At 45.9% G+C, this 19982-nt stretch overlaps 1 protein-coding gene across 1 annotated transcript in view; it reads left to right on the plus strand.

Moving 5' to 3' along the window:
* The first annotated feature begins 7483 nt into the window (after positions 1-7483).
* The window catches only part of Ehd3 (EH domain containing 3), a 30341-nt gene continuing 17842 nt past the window's right edge, over positions 7484-19982 (plus strand). The window contains exons 1-2 of the mRNA XM_008850973.3: positions 7484-7891; positions 18924-19100. Of these exons, the coding sequence (XP_008849195.1) occupies positions 7665-7891; positions 18924-19100 (404 nt within the window). The 5' untranslated portion in view covers positions 7484-7664. The remainder of the gene's footprint in view (positions 7892-18923; positions 19101-19982) is intronic.

Here is a 19982-nt window from a genome sequence, read left to right on the forward strand (position 1 = left end):
TCAGAAGCTAGCCGGGCTCCTCTGGAGCTCTGTCTAGAGGAAAACAGACACAGAAACCACATTCACCAACCCACCAAAGAGGCTCAGCAACTGCTGTGTCCTTAAGCTCCAAATTTCTGTACTTTGGTGTTTTTCTTACAATCGAGATCCTGCTTTGCTGGGGCAGACGGGCTTATCTGTGCTTAGGACCAGGAACTTGCTCCTGGCTTTGATTTGACCAAGAAGATTTATGCTCAGAACCAAACGCGATGCTCTGCTATAAGGAGGATTCATGAGCCCATCAACACTGGCATTCACTGTGCCACCTGCCCACCTGCTCCCCCTTATAGCTGCTTCCTCGAGGGTTGATTTAGTTTTTAGAAATCTGGGGCTTCTGTTAAAACACTCCCCGCATTTTACGGGTTGAAGGAGAAAAGAGACAGGGTGGTAAACTGCTTAATAAAGGACATCTGAGCAGGTAAAGCTTTTGGCCTCTGGGAGCTTGTGTTTCCCTCTGAGTAGCATCCTTCCCTTCCCCCTGAGATTGCTGTGAGGAGCTCTTGCAGCAAGGGCCATGCAACCCTCTGGAAATACGAATGCCACAAAAGCAGAGTGATGATGGAGATGGGCAAGAGGGACTCTAGTGAGAGCTCAGGTGTCTTATCAGTTACATGACCTGCCCCTTTGGAAGTGGAAGTTCTTAGAGAGAAAATGGAGTGCAAGCATTTTAATACAACTAGATGCACTCCACTGCCATCAAGGCTGGGCTTTCTCCTCCCTGCTCTGCCAGGCCTGGGGGTGATGAGATGACGTTATCTTGCTGCCCATGATAGCTGCTTAGTAGAAGATTAAGGAGACAGGGCTATCTGTCTTGGCACCCAGGAGAGAATATTTTCCCTGGACCACTGGTTGGCTGAGCTCAACTCCACTCTCTTTCTTAATCTGCTTTTGGGTTTATAAATTCCAAAGCACAATTTCTCCATCTCCATATTTTTATCCCAAGCTTCTCTTCCCATAGCATTCAGTATGCATTCATTCGAAGGGGAAGTAAACTAGTTGTTGAAGACTTGTTGTGGATATATGAAATTATATTGACCCAGTACATTGTATTTTACCCTCATAACAATATCGTGAAGTATTGGCCTAACATTGGTTAGGCCTGGTTACACATGGAAGGACATTTTGTAGCAGAACATAACTTCTATATAACTACTATAACTTGAATATGACACACCCACACACACACACACACACCACTCTGTGTTATAATATAAACTTAAATCCCAGTGTAAAAGTGTCAAGAGATGAGGCACAGTGGATGATGGGGGTGTAAAGGAGGTGTTTAGCTCCTGAGTGTTTCTGCCTCATAAACAGATTGATGCTTGTTATAAAAGGACTTGAAGCTGTGAGTTAAATCTCTTGCTCTCTCAGACTCTTTGACCTTCCTCCATAGGTTGATGCAGCAAGAATGCCCTTGCTAAATGAAGTCTCTGGATTTTAAACTTGCCAGCAGCCAAAACCGTGAGCCAATAAATTCCTATTCACTATAAATCACCCTGTTTTGGGATTTCTGTTATAGCAACACAACCACATACCAGTTTCCCAGTAGTAGAAATTGACTAGACAGAGGCATTTTGCCCCAAAATTCAGATCAACAAAATGGGTAAAATATGGTATAAGGAAGAAGACATACACTGTCCACCTGGGTGGCAAATGGCTTCAACATACAGTTATACTAACATGGTAATGATGCGGTAACTCGGGGCATCATGTGAGGTGGTTTGGAGGTGGAGAGATGGAGGGGAGCAGCTAATCATATGGGAGAGCTGTTGGCCCTACCCATCAGAATAGACACTACAGTATGGAACAGAGTTTGAAGGAATGTGTAGACAGTCTGACAGAGATGGAGAAAGGAAGCCTGAAGCACTGAGGGCAAGGGTTCCAAGGAGTTGTACATGGTGGAAGCAGGGCTCTCAATACCAGGCCCCTTGTGCATGTGTGACACTCCAGGAAGCTCCCTGGGCTGCAGGGGCAGATTGGCTCCAGGCTCCTAATGATGCTTGACTGGTATTTCTTATTTCCTCTAACCTCTTCAGACAGAGCCCAAGCTTTAATTCTAGATTGTCGCTGTATCTGATGTCTTCTTCCTTTACCTCTAACCATGCCTTTGTGGTCTTGGAGCAAAAGGGAAGAGAAAGAAAAAAAAATGGAGAAAGGCCCATTTCATAGTGACATCTCGAAAAGGCTGTGTGAGTGCCAGTCTCACTATTAGCAGTTATAGTTCTTGGAGCCAATGACCCAGCCTCAGTAAGGACACAAACGAACCAAAGGGAGCCATTCCATAGCTTATTAGGTGCCATCAAGTGCATATTAAATAGTTTATTAAACATTAAAGCTATTACGTATTAACCTTATCTGTAGCCTATTAAATAGCTTATTAAATGTGATATAGGGCATCACCATGCAGTGAATAAGTTATAGTGATTATGCTAAAGAGTTAATGATACATGAGAGCAAGCACTCTTAGTAGACTGGGCACGGTCCTAAGCATGCTATGAACATTGTCTCCTTTAATCCAGAAAAACAACGCTGCTGCCACCACCCTTGCATTGACCAGCGAGCTGAGGCCTGCATACAAAGCTGCTCTCCATCAAAGTCATACAACAAAAGTTTAGGGGTCACGGAACCAGGACTCAATTGCAGGTGACTGAGCACCCCCTGCATGGTCAGGTGACACAGTACAGGGACTGTGTGCTGAACTGGGAAAGCACCTGGCGGGAGGGAGACCCGGAGGACCTAGAGGGAGCTAAAAACAAACGTGGCTGCAAAATGCTGAATAGAAGAGAAGTGGAGATCCAAGAGAAGTACATGGAGTAAGATACAGCCTGGTCCTTATAGTCTCACAATAGAGATCACAGCAAGATGTGTGTATAAAATTGATTTTAAAAGGCAGGTAATATACACTCAATTCGGGATAAGGGTCTCTCTAGGTATGGAAAAGGGACAAGGGACAGGATAGGGGATGAACATATCATTTAGTGCTTGCTAGTTTTCCTAATCCTTAGACTAGATACACTCATCAGGGATTCATTATATTATTAAAATACACTTAATATTTTGCTATTTTTATTTTATTTTATGTATATGCATGTATTACCTGCATGTATGTAAGTGCATCTGTGTCACTCAGTGCCCACGGATGTCAAAAGAAGGTGTCAGATCCCTGGAACTGGAGTTATGGATGTTTGTTATCCACTGTGTGGGTGTTGGGAACCAAACCGTGGTCCTCTGCAAGAGCAGTCAGTTTTCTTAACCACTGAGCCATCTCTCCTGTCCCCAAATACATTTTTAAAAAGAAGAACAACACAAAAGTCAAGTGTAATTTGTTTTGAACTACCATTATGGAAATCATCCACTCTCCTGAATGGCCCATATGCCCTTGCTTTTCGCTTTTAAAACTTAACGTTGCCAGATGTAGTGATACATGCCTTTAATCTCAGCACTCGAAAGTCAGAGGTACATGGATCTCTATGAAATCAAGGCCATCCTGGCCTGCGTATTGAGTTTTAGACCAGCTGGGGCTACAGGGAGACCCTGTTTCAGGACCAAAAAGAGAGAAAGAGAGAGGGAGGGGAGGGAGGGAGGGAGGGAGGGATGAAAGAAAGGAAGGAAGAGGAAAGAAAGGATGGAAGAAAAGAAAGAAGGAAGGAAGGAAGGAAGGAAGAAGGAGAACTTAACATCCATACATATGCATTTACAAGCAAGAGATAGAAAGATTTGCATGCATGATTTAAAACTTTAAAGAAATGATGTTATGCTATGCATGATAACTTATCTCCAGCTTTTTTCAGGCAGCACTATGTTTAGCATCACTAGCTCTGGTTCCCTCATTTTTCTTATTACATCACATGCACTTTATTACATGAACGTGGCACAATATATCCATCTGTTTGTTGAGGGACACTTACTTGCTTATAATGTTTAGTTGCCAAGAATAATGTTGCCTCCTGACAATCGTCTCCCTATCTCCGTGTACACACATAAGAGAGTTTCTCTAGATAACACCTTGGGATGGAATGGCAGATAATAGGACAGCACATCTTCAGCTTCACTAGGCAATGCCAAGTGAAGGCAATCCCAAAGAAGTCGTTCCAATCTGCACATCCACCAGCACTGACTGAGAGCTGCCCTCCTCTGCCGCCTTGCCAGTACTTGGATTGTCCAACTTCTTTATGTTCTGCCATTTTGTTGTGTTTTGGCATTTCTCTAAACATGAACGAGTTTCACCATCTTTCTACTATTTGTAAAACACTCATCCACTTCTTTTGTAAAACGAATTTTTGTGAGTTTGCTTTTCCAATGGAATGCTTACCTTTCATATGTGTGTATGCATGTGTATGCTACTAGAGCTTGAACCTAGACCTGGCACATACTAGGTAAGTGCTTTTCCACTGAGCTATATCCCTAACCCCTTTGTGTATTTTGAGGCAAGGTCTTTTTAAGCTGCCCAGACTGGCCTTGAACTCATTCTGTAGCTCAGGCAGGACTTGAACTGTTTTTTTAATATGTATGTTTATGTAGCATACATACATGAGCATATATGTGCTTGCATATAAATGTGGACACACATGTGAGGAGGTTGCATGTTAATGTATGTGCATGTGGAGGCCTGAGGTTAATGCTGAGTGTCTTTCTCCAACACTCTCCACCTTATATATGGGGCAGGGATCTTGCTGAACCTGGGGCTTATGGTTTGGGCCAGGTAAGTCAGTCAACTTGCTCCAGGGATTCCTGGTCTCTGTCTGAGTACTGGGATTATGGGCAGATTACCACACCAACATGGTTTTTATGTGAGTTCTGCGGTACAAATTCTACTCCTCATAATTGCACAGCAAGTGCTTTACCCACTGAGTCATCTCCCAAGCCCCAGGTCTTGGACTTCTGGTCCTCCTGCTTCAACCTCCTGAGTTTCTGGGATTATAACCCTGATGCACAAAACCCAGGTATCATCTATCTATCTATCTATCTATCTATCTATCTATCTATCTATCTGTCTGTCATCTATCATCTATCAATCAATCTATCTATATCTGTCTATCATCTATCTATAATTTGTTTGTGCTAGCTGTATTATAAATACCTTTTCACTCTCTTTTGTATCTTTACTTGGAGAAAATTTTCTTAGTTTTCCTAATTCTAAACTTATTCTTTTTCATTTGCAATTGGTATTCTTGGTGTCTTTTAAAGAGATTCTTCCTGATCTGTGGTGACATATATGCATTCTCTAGTGTGACTTCTGTATATACCAGTTTTCTGTATTTGCTGACATTTTAACAGGGAAAGTTCACTTAGGCTATTGACTGCTGTCACTATTTCTTTCTCCCTCCTCCTCCTCCTCCTCCTCCTCCTCCTCCTCTCTTCCTCCTCCTGTTTGTTCTCCTCTCCTTGTCCCCCTTCTTCTTCCCTCTCTCTCTCTCCCTCTCTGTTGTTTTTCTTGTGGGTGGAATATCTAAACTATTTTGGGACCATGGTTCTTTATAGTTTAGCATTACCTTGTTAATTTCCATCATAAACTCAGTTTGGTTTTTTATTTGAATTCTCCCATTCTCTTGCCATGTGAGTTAACAATCTGTTAACTCCACTAACAATCCTAACAATCTGTTAGGGCTCCACTAAGGGAATTCCCATTCAGAACCATTTTCTAATGGCCCCATGAAGAATCCCACATGATCAGCACATCCCTCCACTTGCCCTTCCTACATGTAAGCACTCAAAGGCAACTCACTGTAGCTCGAAGACATCCTCTGCCTACTCAGTCGGTTCCCTTGCTGACTTCCTCAATTACTGTCTCATCCCTAGCAGTAAAAATTTGAAATTGCCCTAGGCTTCAAGTCATCCTCCTTTCCTCTGTCATTGCTTACTAAACTATCTTTGACTCTGATCTTTTCTCTGTCCCGTTGCTGCTGTCCTCTGACATTCTCAGGAGTCTCCTGACATATCTCTTGGCCTCCAGCCTCTTGTTTTTCAGCCTTCCTGGTCCATCAGCTACTGGCCTTGTCTGCTCTAGGGAGGGCAGTGGGAGCCCTCTGCCTGGGTAGAAAGGAATGATCTGCCTCCATACACTGTTTAGATCCGTGCTAATACAAAGCAGTGTGTCACTGAGTTTGTTTATTGTGCCCTGTTTTGCCCACAGCTCGCCATTGTTGCAGGCACTCTCTACGACATGATGCTGGGCATGATACGCTCTTCCTCACAGAGGAGCTTTAAAGTTGAGATGAAACAGTGCTTACTGAGATCTCAACTAGGCAACTGCATATAGTGAGCACTTTGTTAATATAGCAAATTATTGGTAATGCTATTGTAACAATTATTATGGGTTTCCCATTTCTTGTTTGACTCTGTCTTAGCATGCATACCCATTCGCGCCTGGCGGTCATCATCCCATCTACCTTCCTGAGCCCTATATTCCAACTCTTCCCAACTGTTTACACTGACCTGTACACAGTAAGATCTCTCTCTCTCTCTCTCTCCTTTACTTAGCCTTGAATGTTTTCCTTTCTTCTCTCAGTTCATTCTCAAAGATCCAGTTCACAGTCACGCTTTCTGTGAGGCCCTCTTCAATTTGTCTACAAAAGAAGAGAAGGATGTTTCCCCTGGGCTTTCCTATCCCTCTGCCTGTGCTTCATCTTATCTGCAGCTCCTAAAAGTCACAGTCCATCTTTGCACCCAGTCATGCAAACTGTGTTGGAGCCCTTAACACATGCTCAATACTTGTTTCATTGGATGAATGAATAGACGGACAAATGGAAACAGTTTTGACTTCATCCCAGGTCGAACGAAAAGTTTAGTTACTGGTAATTTTTATTATTTTGTCACCTACCATTGGACACTCCTTTCCATGCCCCAAGAAAAATATTCCCAAATACTAGAATTTGTCCCAAATATCCCCCAATACTAGAGTCGCTAGGGAATTGACCTCTGTAGACAAAGGAACTGAGAGTAAAAGCAGGGAATGAGCAGGTCAAGATTCTTAGTAGCTGATCCCTGAGAGGGCGCTGTTCCTAAGTTAAACTCCCAGGGACCCGGACTGAAATGCCAGCACTTTCCCACAGAACTCTTGCAACACGGGTTTTTTTAGAGAGCGGCCACCCAGACGCGCAGCGCCTGCCCATAGACATGGCGGCGCCCTGCTCGACTTCGCTTCGTCCAGAACACGGGGCCAGCTGGGCTTTGCCAGTACTCGGGGACTTCCTCCACGCGCTGGCTTCCTGCACGGCTGGCATTTAAACGCGCGCCTTGGCCAGCGAGGTGCTGCTGCGGATGTGGAGCTATCTGCTCCGCCGCCTCCCCTGAGCGGCCTCGGCCAGGGAAAAAGGAGCCGGAGCATCCTTTAGCAGAGCATCTGGGGGATATCCAACACCTCCGCACCGCACCCGCCCGGGCTTCGGCCGCCTGCGTCGCAGGTTGGTCTTTAATTTCCAAGGTTGCAACAACCCTTCTGGAGCAGTCTGCATCATCTTCCTCTCTGGCCCGGCTCCGGATGAAGCAGGGGCTGGGCTGGGTCCAGCAGCTTGGGGCAGCGCGCGCCAGAGCCATGGTGCAGCTGAGCCCTGCGCTCCGGTGAGGCGGTGGCGCGGCTCCAGCCCGGCGGGCGCCTTTCTTAGGAGCCTTCCCCCGCTACCGCGATGTTTAGCTGGCTCGGTAACGACGATCGCCGGAGGAAGGACCCGGAGGTCTTCCAGACGGTGAGCGAGGGGCTCAAGAAACTCTACAAGAGCAAGCTGCTGCCCCTGGAAGAACATTATCGTTTCCACGAGTTCCACTCACCCGCCCTGGAAGATGCTGATTTCGACAACAAGCCCATGGTCCTGTTGGTGGGCCAGTACTCCACTGGGAAGACCACCTTCATCAGGTGAGCGGCCCACCCCGCCGCTGGGTGCGGAACCCTCCGGGTCTGGGACAAATGGAAATTCTTCAGTTAAGTGCTCTGAAGAAAAGTCCCCATAAGTGGTATCAAAAGCAGTCCCTGCTGTTCTTAGCCCTTGGTCAATTTGAAGCATTTAACTTAAGAACCATCCTTGTACATGATAAAAACTGAGACCCAGGTGGTAGATGTGGGAGAGCTCCTGGTCTACAGCACCTTATACCGAAGGGGGCGTCTTACACCATCTTTTTGATCAGGACCACATCCCTTGTAGGGCTCAGAACCAGGGCCTTACCTTTGCAGCCGAACTGTTCTCATGGTCACAGGCCTGAGAATGGGGGTGGGCTGGGGGCTGGGGCTACTTGTCCATCTGTCATCTTTCTTCTCTATAGCAGAGATTAATTAGGTCTGTCTCTTGGAAACTCAACAGATGCCAAGTACAGGAGCAGGATACTTTAAACCTGTTTTCTTCTTTGATCTTAATGACTCGATAATAATATTAAAGACTTTCAGAGGTAGAAGAAATACCTGCATGCCTCATCTAGCCCCTTGACTTTGCAGGTGAGGTAATAAGAGGCAATGGAGAGGTAACTGGTGGTTCAAAGCTACACAATGGGTGGTGGCAGACCTGGGATGCCATCCTAGGTGCTGTATGTAAGGAAATGGTTGGCTACATGCCTCTATCTTTGATAGTGAGTCATCCATTCCCTTGAATGATAGAGTTTTGGGGCTGAAAGGAGCCTCAAGAGTCAGCCGGCATTCAGAGAAGTCTGTATTTTCCACAAGAGTTCTGAACATCCTATCAGTAGAGAACAGGCCTCTCTAGTCCTCAGTGTGCACAATCTGCAGGGCCAAATTGTTCTTCCTGGACTCATTTATAGACATTGCAGTTGTTGAAGGTGCTTGTAACTCTCTGGGTTGAAAGACACATCCCTACAGTGTGGAAACAGGGTTTGGTGTCCTCCCAATATCAAGGGTACTCATCTCCTTCAGAGGGTTTGAAAGCAGTGGTCCTCATTTCTGGACGAACATCTGTAACAGGCAAAGTCATGCGCTCTGTTTGGTGTGGAGAGAGGAAAGTTGACAGTCTGGTTACTAATTTTCTAGGTACTCATTTTCTCTAATGCTAAGTTTATAAACAAGTCTTCTGGGAGCAGTGTGTGCATCATATCAACATGTCATGTCTGGACAGAGCACCAGGTCAAGTTTGTCTTTATGTAGAGTGGACAGTCTTGGGTTCTGCAGCTTTGAGAGGTCAAATGATTTTTCAAGTGGGGATGTGGGGGTGATGGTTTCTTGACTCATATATTTATATCTGAGAGGTTAATGTGATCCATTACTTTTCACCTTTTTACTTTTTGTTGATATTTTTGTTTTGTTTTTTGAGATAAGGTCTCCCTTTAGCCTCAGTTGGCCTGCCAGGCTGACTTTGATCTCACAGAGATCCACCTGCCTCTGCCTCCCAAGTGCTGGAATTAAAGGCATGCACACCCAGCCACTTTTCACCTTTTTAAAGATCGGTTCCTCCCTTAAAAATCCAATGAAAGCTGTGGGCCTCTCTTTAGAAAAATACATGTATACCCTAAATTTACATGTGGTGTTAAATGGGTCTAACTTGGGACATGGGGGAGGATCTCTGATTCAGTCTCAGCCCTTCTTTTTAATCACGCATGGATACCAAAAATCCTTCAGAGCTACCTGGGTTCTTGCATGGTTTCCTTTGTGATCACTGCCCTCCACGTGATTGGGTTTATGCCTCACAGGAAGCATGATCCATTTGAAGAGAGCCCTTGGCCTTGTACAGCCCACTTTAGACTTCTTAGATTCCTTTGGTCGTGAGTCTGAGAACATTCGGCTATTTGTGCATCTCCCTCCCACAGCAACGGCACTTATAAGGTAGCATCTGTGCCTCACTGTCTCCAGGGCCTCAGTTCTAGGAAGTTCCCAATGGACATCCTGAAAAACGGGAGAGAAGAAGAAAAAAAGTCCTAAGAGCTGGGTCCCCAATTAACAGCGGTTTAAGTGCTTTTAGTCTAAGATACCTTCTTGGCTTTGCCTGAGTCAGCACTGCCTGTTCCTGAGTCTAAGAAAGAGGCAGAGTGAGCCACCCCACAGTATTCCTTATCTGAGGGAGGCAGATCCCTCCTTTTTCTTATCCTTCAAGTCCAGGAAGTCCCCCTTCCCATTCATGCCATAACTGAATTTAGCTCATGCATCGAAAGCTGTTTCCGGAGCTGGAGAGATGGCTCAACGGTAAAGAGCACTGGCTGCTCTTGCAGAGGACCCAGGTTCAAATCCCAGCACCCATCTAACAACTATATATAATTCCAGTTCTGGGGGATCCAACTCCTTCTTCTGACCTCCATGGGCACTGCATGATGCAGGTGCACTTACATACACATAGGCAATACACTCTTACACATAAAATAAAAAAATAAAGGTTTTTGTTGTTGTTGCTTTCAAAGATGTTTCCTCTCCAGGGAGAACCAACTAGCAGGGTAGGAGGGGTTTTCCCCAAACCAAATGATATGTTTTTCTTCCTTCTCATTAAATCCAACAGTTTCTTTTATTACTAAAAAATACAAAAACAAATAAATTTGAAAAAGAAACAAAATTGTTCATAATCCTGTCACTCAGGAGAAAACATTTTAAATAATATATTTATCTTTCCATGTGCCAGGCACTATTTTTATCAGCTATATAATATTTTACTGCATATAGATATAATTAATTTCTTAACTAGCTACTTCTTTTGAGTATTTCTTGTTATTCCTAATTTGTATGCCATTATTGAATCACTTTTTTTAACTTTATGCATTAAGAAGCATATTTTGTAGTAGATAAGTACAGCCAGGTCTGGCTCTCAGGAACTTTCCCTCACTGCTTTCTTACCTTGATTCTCATCTCTGCCTGAGGAATGAACCTGAGGCCTTTCCCTTTCAGAAGGCCTTGCCTCTTGGTGTGCCCCCTCCCCCATCTTGACTCTTTGCCTCCTGAGCAACCATCCACTTTCACTTCTGTGCCTGCTATGGGGTCTAGTTCTTGTCTCAGGAAGAATACCAGAAAGGACATTCTTCTAATAACTAATTAGTGTGCTATGATCTCTGCCTGAAATAACTTCCCTGGCCTAAGGCCCAGCAACCCAGAGTAATAAAACAAACAATAAATTGGCCTGTGGGCTGCTCCCTCCAACACAATCTGCCTCTTTGGAGTACAGTAGCTCTGTGTCCCTCAGACCCTGGCAGCCTTCCCTTCTGCCTTTGCTATTTTTCTCCCTTCGCTATTTCTCTTGCTGGAGTGCAGTCTTGACCCCACCCCTCCTCCTTTGGACCACTTGGTCCCCTGGCCGCCCATTCCTGCTGTCCACTTTCTGTGATTCCTCTGTCTACTGGTGGTAGAGGTGGGCAGCCAGCTCCTCCAGCACTGAGTGCTACTGTGATCACGCTAGACTGTGACTGGGCTGAAGTGGAGAGGTCTGGGGCTGCAGAGCTCAACTGCCTGAGCCCCCAGTGGTGAGTCTAGGTTGATCTTGAAGCTGACATGGCTCTTCTGTAGTGGGCCTTTGCCTACTGGGATGTGCAGTGTGCTCCAGTGAGGCCAAAGTCAGCTGACCCTTTGAAGTGCCCACATTTCTTTAGGGCCTCTGCAACCTCCTCCAAAGCTGGCTGACTTGGCATTTGCCTGTGGCTGTTCCATCTCTCACCACCCCTAAGATGGGAAGGATGGGGATCCTGGCCTTACCCTGGCCTTTAGTACATCACCACCCTGGGAAAGTGGTTCTCTGGGAAACCAAAGTTTTAAAGCAGGGAGGCCTCCATCCCAGGAGACCCGCTCATCTGCAGAATCCCTTCTGCCCAAGCAGGACCCACACCACTTCAGGCCCCTGCCTCCCTCTGAGCCAGGGGAGGGCTTTTATTGTTGGAGCCCTGATCTGCTGGGCTCAAAATGAGGCTGGGTGAAGATCCAGTTGCTTCATCTGAGGCTCAGTGGTTACTGGCAGGAGTAGAAGGCCTCAGACTGAGGGAACTGTATCCGCCTCCCTCAGGTCCAGCATCAGATTCACCTTAAAGTCATGTATCTGCAGGACACTGGGAAGAACCACCAGAGTACTCAGACCCCTTCCTCTGCACTGGAACAGCCAGCCATTCACCTCTGCTTGAGGCCTGAACCTGAGGGACTTTATCTGTCCAGAAAGGTCTCTTCCTGTTCCATTGGCTATGGGACAAAGGTCCTGACCCTGGCCAGGTCAGCAGAACCTGTGCTCCACTACTTCCTAGACAAGAGTCCTATTAGAAAGGCTAAGCTAGGTCAGGCTACCTAGCCTCTCTGACCCTCAGTTTCCTTTTCTATACAACGGGAATATTATTAGCCACTTCACAGTCAAACAGGAGGTAACAGAACCAATTCAGCACCATTTTGATCCAGGCACATGTTGGGGTTTCTCATCATTCCCTTCTCTCTTTCATGCTGAATCTCTGTTAACATGAGACTCTCAGGATGTGGGACAGCCCCTCTCTAGCACTACCATGGTCTAATAAAGGAGAGGGCATCCTGCCCCTAATACTAATGAAGGCCAGAGAAAGAATGTGATACCAGAGCCAATAGTGCCCTGGACAGGCAGGTCTGTCTCAGAAGGGAATACTAGGATTGGATGTCTGGGAATGGCGACTAAATTTTCCTGCTGGAATCACTTCTTCCCATGACTGAGGGTCCTGTGTGTGTACAAGAGGCCATCTATGGCCAGTGCTCCAGGGAGTATGGGGCTAACTTGTCTCAACTTGGCCATGGAGGATCTTCCATCTGCTTTGTGTCTGCAGATGCATTGCTGTCTCCCTAAAACCCAGCCAGGCTGATGGAGCAGGAATAATCCCGACATCTTAAAGCTGAAAGACCCATGCCTTATGGACCCAAGGATGCAAATACATAACATGAAGACCTTTAACATAGGAAAGCTGATATATGCTTTCAGAGTGCACCTAAATGACCTGCAGGGGAAGAGCTGTGAGATTCTTTTCAGGGGGTGAGTGGGGGGTTATGTGTGGTTGAAGTTGAGGTAGAGATAAACCAGTTAAGACTTTACAGAGGAGACATTTGAACTGGGTTTAGAGACTAAGTACCTGCCGGCAACACTGGGGTTTCATTTTCTCTAATTATTGTTTGTGTCATTGTGGGGAAATGGCTGCTGTAGAACTTGCTTGTATATTACCACAAGCTTCATTTTTTAACTGTGTTAGTTAGAAATCGAGTGTTTTTATTAACAAACGAGACTTGAGCCTTTCTATTTAAAATGTTAATCACGTATTTATTTTGCATGTGTGTGTGTCTGTGTGTATATTGGGGAGGGTAGTACCTGTGGAGGTCAGAGGACAGCTTGCAGGAGTCAGTTCTCTCCTTCCATCATGGCAGGCACTAAACTTTACATACCAAGCCATCTCACTAGCCCTGTTGGTGTTTTGAGCAACTTGTCCAGGACCATGTTGTTGGTCGAGTGACATGTGGGTCACTAAGCCACCCGAGAACAACATATTCTTCACATGAGCTGAGGCATCTCACCCAAAGCCTCCAGCAACAGTATTTGCAGCCCCTACCCCTCTGTTTCTTTCCCCTGTGCTTGATCCCAGCAGCAGCTTATAGTCTGGGCCCCCTTGCTGGGGAGATAGGTGCCTGAAAGGCAGACTGGGTTAAGATTCTTGGCTTCATGCCTTACCCTGGATACTTAGGTCATCAGTAAAGCAGGCCGCATACTAAGGTTGCCAGCTAAGCAGGGCATAAAAAATGAGGAAAATGTTTTGAAATAATTTCTACTTAAGAAATATATGAAGAAAAGTAGTCCTCATGGGAAAAAGGCAGGTTTGAATTGGATTTCCCCACACATATTTTACGGTTTAGCATTTATTTATTTTGCATTAGATGGCAAGGGAGGTGGGGCACCAAAATCTTTTTGGTTTAGGACCTCTAACTTAGCCCTGAATTTGCATGCTGTATTTCAGTTGACTCCATTGCAAAATTGAACTGATGCTGTCATGTCATAGTGCAGATGAGGCTGATCAAACAGAGTGATGTAGGTAAACAGAATGGGCCACACGGCAGAGGCTCAGCCCCTTCTGTCCGCCCTTATTCCATGTGTCCCCATCTCAACTGGTCCCACCCAGGCTTGAATTAACTTTTCTTTTTTTACAGGGCTGTAGGAATGTTTTCAGCCAGCAACAGAGGCGATCTGTCTCACTCCCCATAAAGAAGCAGTGCATAAGATTCCTCAATAGAGTTTCCTTTCTGGACACAGTGGTGGCTTTGTTTGAGGGGCACCCGATGCCACAAACCATACCCAAATGTCTCTTGAGAATTTATCCCATCCCAGGCTCCCTGCCTGGCCCAACTGTGGCCCCTCGGCTTGCTGGTGGCCTCCTTAGACTCTGTATTTCACCAAATCTGTACATGGTCAACAAGTTTGGGGTCATGTTGGCATAGCAGGGCAGCAGGCCCAGCCCAAGGCCCTTTTCCCAGCCACCTCAGGCGGTGGCTCCAAAACTTCCGAGGAAGCTGACCTGTTGCGCTGGGCAGTGTCACCCTTTGTTCATCTTCTGAGTACAGCAGCTCTCACAGGGCTGGAATTTGAGACGCCTGTGCAAAGAATAAACCTCATTGCTGTTGTTTGGCCTTGTTCATTCTGGGCACTTTTGAGGCTGCCTTAAAATGGTTCTTTCCACTCCTCTCTAGTTCAGCTCTCCCTGGAGCTTTGAATGCCTCCCCTCCCCAATCCACATTTGCCATATCCCCTGCATAGGACTTCTCAGCCGAGCTTTCCCTATCCCAAATCACCTCACCGCTTCTTACAGGGAATCTGGCCCTACTGTTTCTAAGCATCCTTTATAGACCACAGGACTGGAGCCTGTTTCTGTCCCCTGAGACCTCCAGTTTTTGCATGTCACCAGCAGTCACTGAGGCTGTTTCTGGAGACGTGCATATTCCTGGGTTTGTGAGTCCCAAAGCCTCACCATTCCTCTAAGCCCTGACTCTGGTCAGACCATATATTTTTGTGGCTTTTCTTATCTCCCATTTTGTTTCTAATACCACATGGGGAGCATCTGTTTTGTCCTGTTCCAGTGGTGGCCCCATTTCAAGGGGGCGGGGGGTGGAGAGTTTAAGGCAGGAAAGGAGATTGTAGGTAGAGTAGTTAAAGACAGGAATCTTCAAACCCAAGTGCCAGGTTCAAATCCTAGCCCTGCTAGGCCTGATGTATACTTTGGGAAATTAACTTTTGTCCCCTCTTCAAAATGAAAAGAGAATCTGCATAACATTTCTAACTAACTTAGCTCTCAGAATAGCCTACAAGGTAGATTACTTATTAACCCCATTTGACAGGGAAGACCTTAGCACATCCCTGTAAACATGAGGATGAAATGAGATGATTCATGGAACATTTAGAGTAATGTCTGGCTATCACAGGTATGCAGTAAGTCTGAACCATGATGCCCTGTGTGGAAGAGGGAGGTGCTGAGGTCACAGTGGTTAAGTACCTTCTGAAGGGCATGGCTCTCATGGTTAGAGAACCCAGGGTGCTGGCCCCACACCACTGAGGTTCCTTCTTTCACCCAACAGTGTGACACTTGTGTTTCTTCTCATCACAACCCCAGCGCCAGTCCTCAGAATGACCCTCTGAAGGGAGGAGATCCTGCCTTCATACCCTTGATTGTTGGGCTGGGATCCTGGAGGCACTGGGGTCTTCCAAGGCAACCCAAGGCTTTACCATATAGCTGCTGGTAGACTACCCTCCTGGGCAGCAGTGCTCCAGGCTTTGAGCAGTTGAACAGCTTCCTCAGGGGCCGCCGCTGCCTCACAAGCCCCTTGAGGATTGAGCACATAGCAACATAGCTTAAACTACCGGGAGATGGTGGAGTTAAGTGCAGCTTCCCAAAGCCACAGTAGCCTGCTGGGGATCCAGAGGAAGCCCAGCAAGCCTCCCTGGCTTCTGCCCAACCCAGGAAGGCATAGGATAGCAGAGAGCTTGAGCTTAGGCCAGAAGAACTGGGCCTCCAGCTGCAGCTCTGCCCTATGTGCTCTACTCGTGGTCTTGGTCAGCTCTTTCTGGGGAGTGTTCTCAGAGGAGTTGAATATGGTAGAAGAGTGAAGGATTTGGTGTCACCACTGATAGATGCTTGTGTTCCAGTTCCATGACTGGCTGTATGACTTTGTGAAAGTCATGTAACCCTTTTGGGTTTCCTCAGTACTTAGATCCAGCACCACTGTGGGGACCAAAAGAGACAACATTGTTTAGAATAAAGCATGGCACTTAGAATTGCAGTTTGGTGGTTATTATGAGGAAAGTTAGAAGATTGATATGGAATGTGCTACAGTGCCCTGGATGCAGTTTAAATCAGCTAGGGACCTTCTACAAGATAGTAGGGTCTTTCCTGTAACTTCTGTATTACTTAGTTTCCTGTTGCTGTGAAGACAAAAATAAATGACAAAAAACAACTTATGGAAGAAGTAGTTTGTTTTGGCTTATGGTCCCAGAGGGATGAGAGCCCACTATGATAGGAGGCATGACAGCAAGCAGCAGGCTCGGGGGGCAGGAGGAGGAAGCTGCGAGAACACATCTTCATCCACGAACACAAAGCAGATAGAGAAAAGTGACATACTTCCTTCAGCAGTGCTGCACCTCATAAACCTCCCAAACAGCACCACCGACCCTTGGTATTGACCGAGTGTTCAAATACCTGAGCCTGTGGGGGACATTTCCCATTTAAACCACCACACTGACCAAGCAGGTCAGAAACTCTGGTGTAGAGCCCTGGTACCATCAGCTAAAGCTTCACAGAGGTCTTGAATATGTAGCAAAGGCTGAGGACCAGGAGGCACAACCTCCAAGATCTCTTTCCAACTTAACTGTTTCCACTTTGGATCTCCTTGTTTCTCCCTCTGAGCATGAATGTGGGTCCTTGAGGTCATAATGGGGAGGGAGGTTCTCATTGCTCCTGGGGGCTCACCCTGTGGGTTTATGTTTCTAGCACCCACAAAAGATGCTCTGGAGCACTCCTCTGGCCACTCCTATCTGAAAGTAGTTCCAGACTCTTACATTCATTCAGTCCAGCCTCCTGCTGTCTGTGTCAAAACTTGGTTTGGGCTAACAAAGGGCTCTGTTGGCCTTAAGGACTATTCACTGGTTGAGCCTGTGCCTTTGCTCTTGACCTCTAGAAGGTGCTGTGGAGTGAGGCAGGTGTCCTTGGGCTCTGCTGCCCAGGCCTAGAGAAGAGCAGAGGTACCTGTCATGCCACACCATGGCTAGAAACTGAGGGTAACCATCTCCCTACCCCTTCAAGAGTGCTTATCACCAAGGGGTAGGATGATGGAAGAATGAGTGGCTATAGATGGTACCATTCAGAAATCCATCCCTGGAACAGTGGCCCAGGAAACAGAAGGAATCCTGCAGATCATAGTGTTGAGTAGAGCAGACAGTGAAGCCCAGAGCAGGGAAGGAGTCTGCTTGGGGCCCTGCGGTGAGTGAGAGAGGCCAGGTGCAGCAGGAAGATGTGTTTAAAAAAAAAAAAAAAAAAAAAAAAAAACCCAAAAAAAAAAAAAAACCCAAAAAAAAAAAAAAACCCAAAAAAAAAAAAAAAAAAAACCTCATAAAAATAGACAAGTGCTCTTCCTCTCCTTCACCTCTTTAGCTGAGATAATGTGTAAATTCCCCTACTGCCATTTTTAGTCCATATGCACAATGGAAACTGTTACAAGTTATCAGTAAGATTTTCACTATAAAGAACTTGTAATAATGCCAGTAATGGAATTCTACATTGTTATTAACAAAGTAAAGTAAATCTGGGCTGCTGTCTCCTAGACATGTTAAGTATAAGATGAAACTGGTGCATAGACAGTATCTGCATAATCATTACAGAATATGCAAATTCCTATCAGTGGGCTGCATGGCATCCTCTGTGGTTACTAAGTGTGTACTTGTTGGGGGCAGGGTGTGTGCATGCAGGTGTCGGGTGCAGTAAAAAAGCCATCGTTAGATAAAAGATAAAGTCAGTTAGAATCTCTATCCAGGAGCCTCACTATGTCCTAAAAATATTGACAATAAAACTGCCAGACGACTAAGGACAAAAGGGAGAGAATCTGTCTCGTGCCAGGTACTCTACAAGGTATATTGAGCATCGTCTCATGCTCAACATTTGAATCAAATGGCTAATAACAGGAAAGGAAGGTGTAAACTGTCTAAAAAATTCAGTCAGGCCAGGCCCAGCAAGATGGCTCAGCAGGAAAGACATCTGCTGCCAAGTCTGAAGACTTGAGTTTAATTCTTGGCACATGGTGGAAGGAGAGAGCTGACTCCTACAAGTTGTCCTCTGACATGTGCACCATGGTGCATTCACACACACACACACACACACACACACACACACCACCATGTATGTATATACTGAATAAAAATGTAATAAGAAAAGCCTTCAGTCATGTATGCTAAGCACAAAGTATACAGCACAAGTGTGCATTGAAAATTTCTAGGATACAGAATACAAAGAAAAATAGAGACTAGAGAGTGGAACCAAAAATAGAGAATGGTCTGAAATTTCTTTTTCATACTTTTTCCTTCATGCTGTTTTGACTTCATAGTATATACAAACTATGTTTTTACCAAATAACTACCCATGTATACAAATAATGATCTCTGAGAAAAGTCTATGGATAGTCTAAGTCTATGCCTTTGTGCATGAATTTCACCCAGTTACCTTGATTTGAACAATCTGCAATCCTCTGGGTAGGAACTGAGTTCTTTACTGAACGCAAACCTTGCTTTCCTCCACTCCCTACTGATCCAGGGAAGGGAAAGGACCAGAACCACAGAGGGTATGTGAAGTTCAGCTGAAATTCCACCTCCTCTGCAGAGTTCTTGGAATCTGTGAATTCTTGCTCCAGATCTGCCCCTCTCCCATGACTTGTGTCTTGCCAGCTGTATAGTAGACACTCAGGGTGGTCCACGAGCAGCATCCCTACATGTGACTGTATTCCTTTTCTCTAGGTACCTACTGGAACAGGATTTCCCAGGCATGAGGATTGGGCCTGAGCCAACCACCGACTCCTTCATTGCAGTGATGCAAGGGGATGTAGAAGGAATCATCCCCGGGAATGCCCTGGTGGTAGACCCCAAGAAACCCTTCAGGAAGCTCAATGCCTTTGGCAACGCCTTCTTGAACAGGTAAGTGTGAAGGGGACACACTGTGGGGTGGACTCTGTGCTCTTCTCCAGGCCTGCCTTGGAGTATGGGAGGTAAAAGGGTAGGAAAATGGTCCTGGGAGGCTCTGTGCCTTTTCTGTACCAGCCTCTTGATGGTCTCTTGTTTATTGGGAATATAACTAAGACAATCACTGTCTTGGGATGTGGCAGTTTACAGCTGTAAACACTGGGCTGATTCCTCCTCACTAAGGAAGAGGGAAGGGTCTCACAATGACTTAGAACCCATGATCCTAGCCCGCCCCTACCTCCAATAAAAGTGTAAATGGATGTTGCACATTTCCCAGCGTGTGCTTACACCATGGCTGGAATTTTGCGTCCATCTAGAAGGAAGCAGGAGGTTCCTTGTCCCTGCATGTTTGTGGGGTTTTTTAAAATATTTTATTTATTATTTTTATTTTGTGTGTATGAGTGGATTGCCTGCATGTATGTGAGTGCACCCGTGTCGTGCAATGCCGCGGAGGTCAGAAGAGGGATTCAGATTCCCCCGGAACTGGAATTAAGGATGGTTCATAGCTGCCATGTGGGTGTTGGGACTCAAACCCGGGTCCTCTGCAAGAGCAGTCAGTGCTCTTAACTGCTGAGCCATATCTCCAGCCACCCCCTGCATGTTTTTTCAGTTGGAAAGAACCCTAATCTCAAGAAAGAAGCTTGTGTTTGAGCAGTGGCTCTCCTAACCTGCCTGTGTGACCTTGGACAGGTCACTTCCCATCCTCTATGACAAGTTCAGACCTATAGATACCAAAGTCATCATGAGAATTTAAATGGAGAAAGTTCTTCGGGGTGCTTGGCAAGCTAACCTGGGCCTTCACAGTGTTATTCTATTTGACCAGATTATGAGCCGATC

Source organism: Nannospalax galili, unplaced genomic scaffold (assembly GCF_000622305.1).
Source record: "Nannospalax galili isolate Female #2095 unplaced genomic scaffold, S.galili_v1.0 scaffold1331, whole genome shotgun sequence".
In the NCBI taxonomy this organism is placed as follows: Eukaryota; Metazoa; Chordata; class Mammalia; order Rodentia; family Spalacidae; genus Nannospalax; species Nannospalax galili.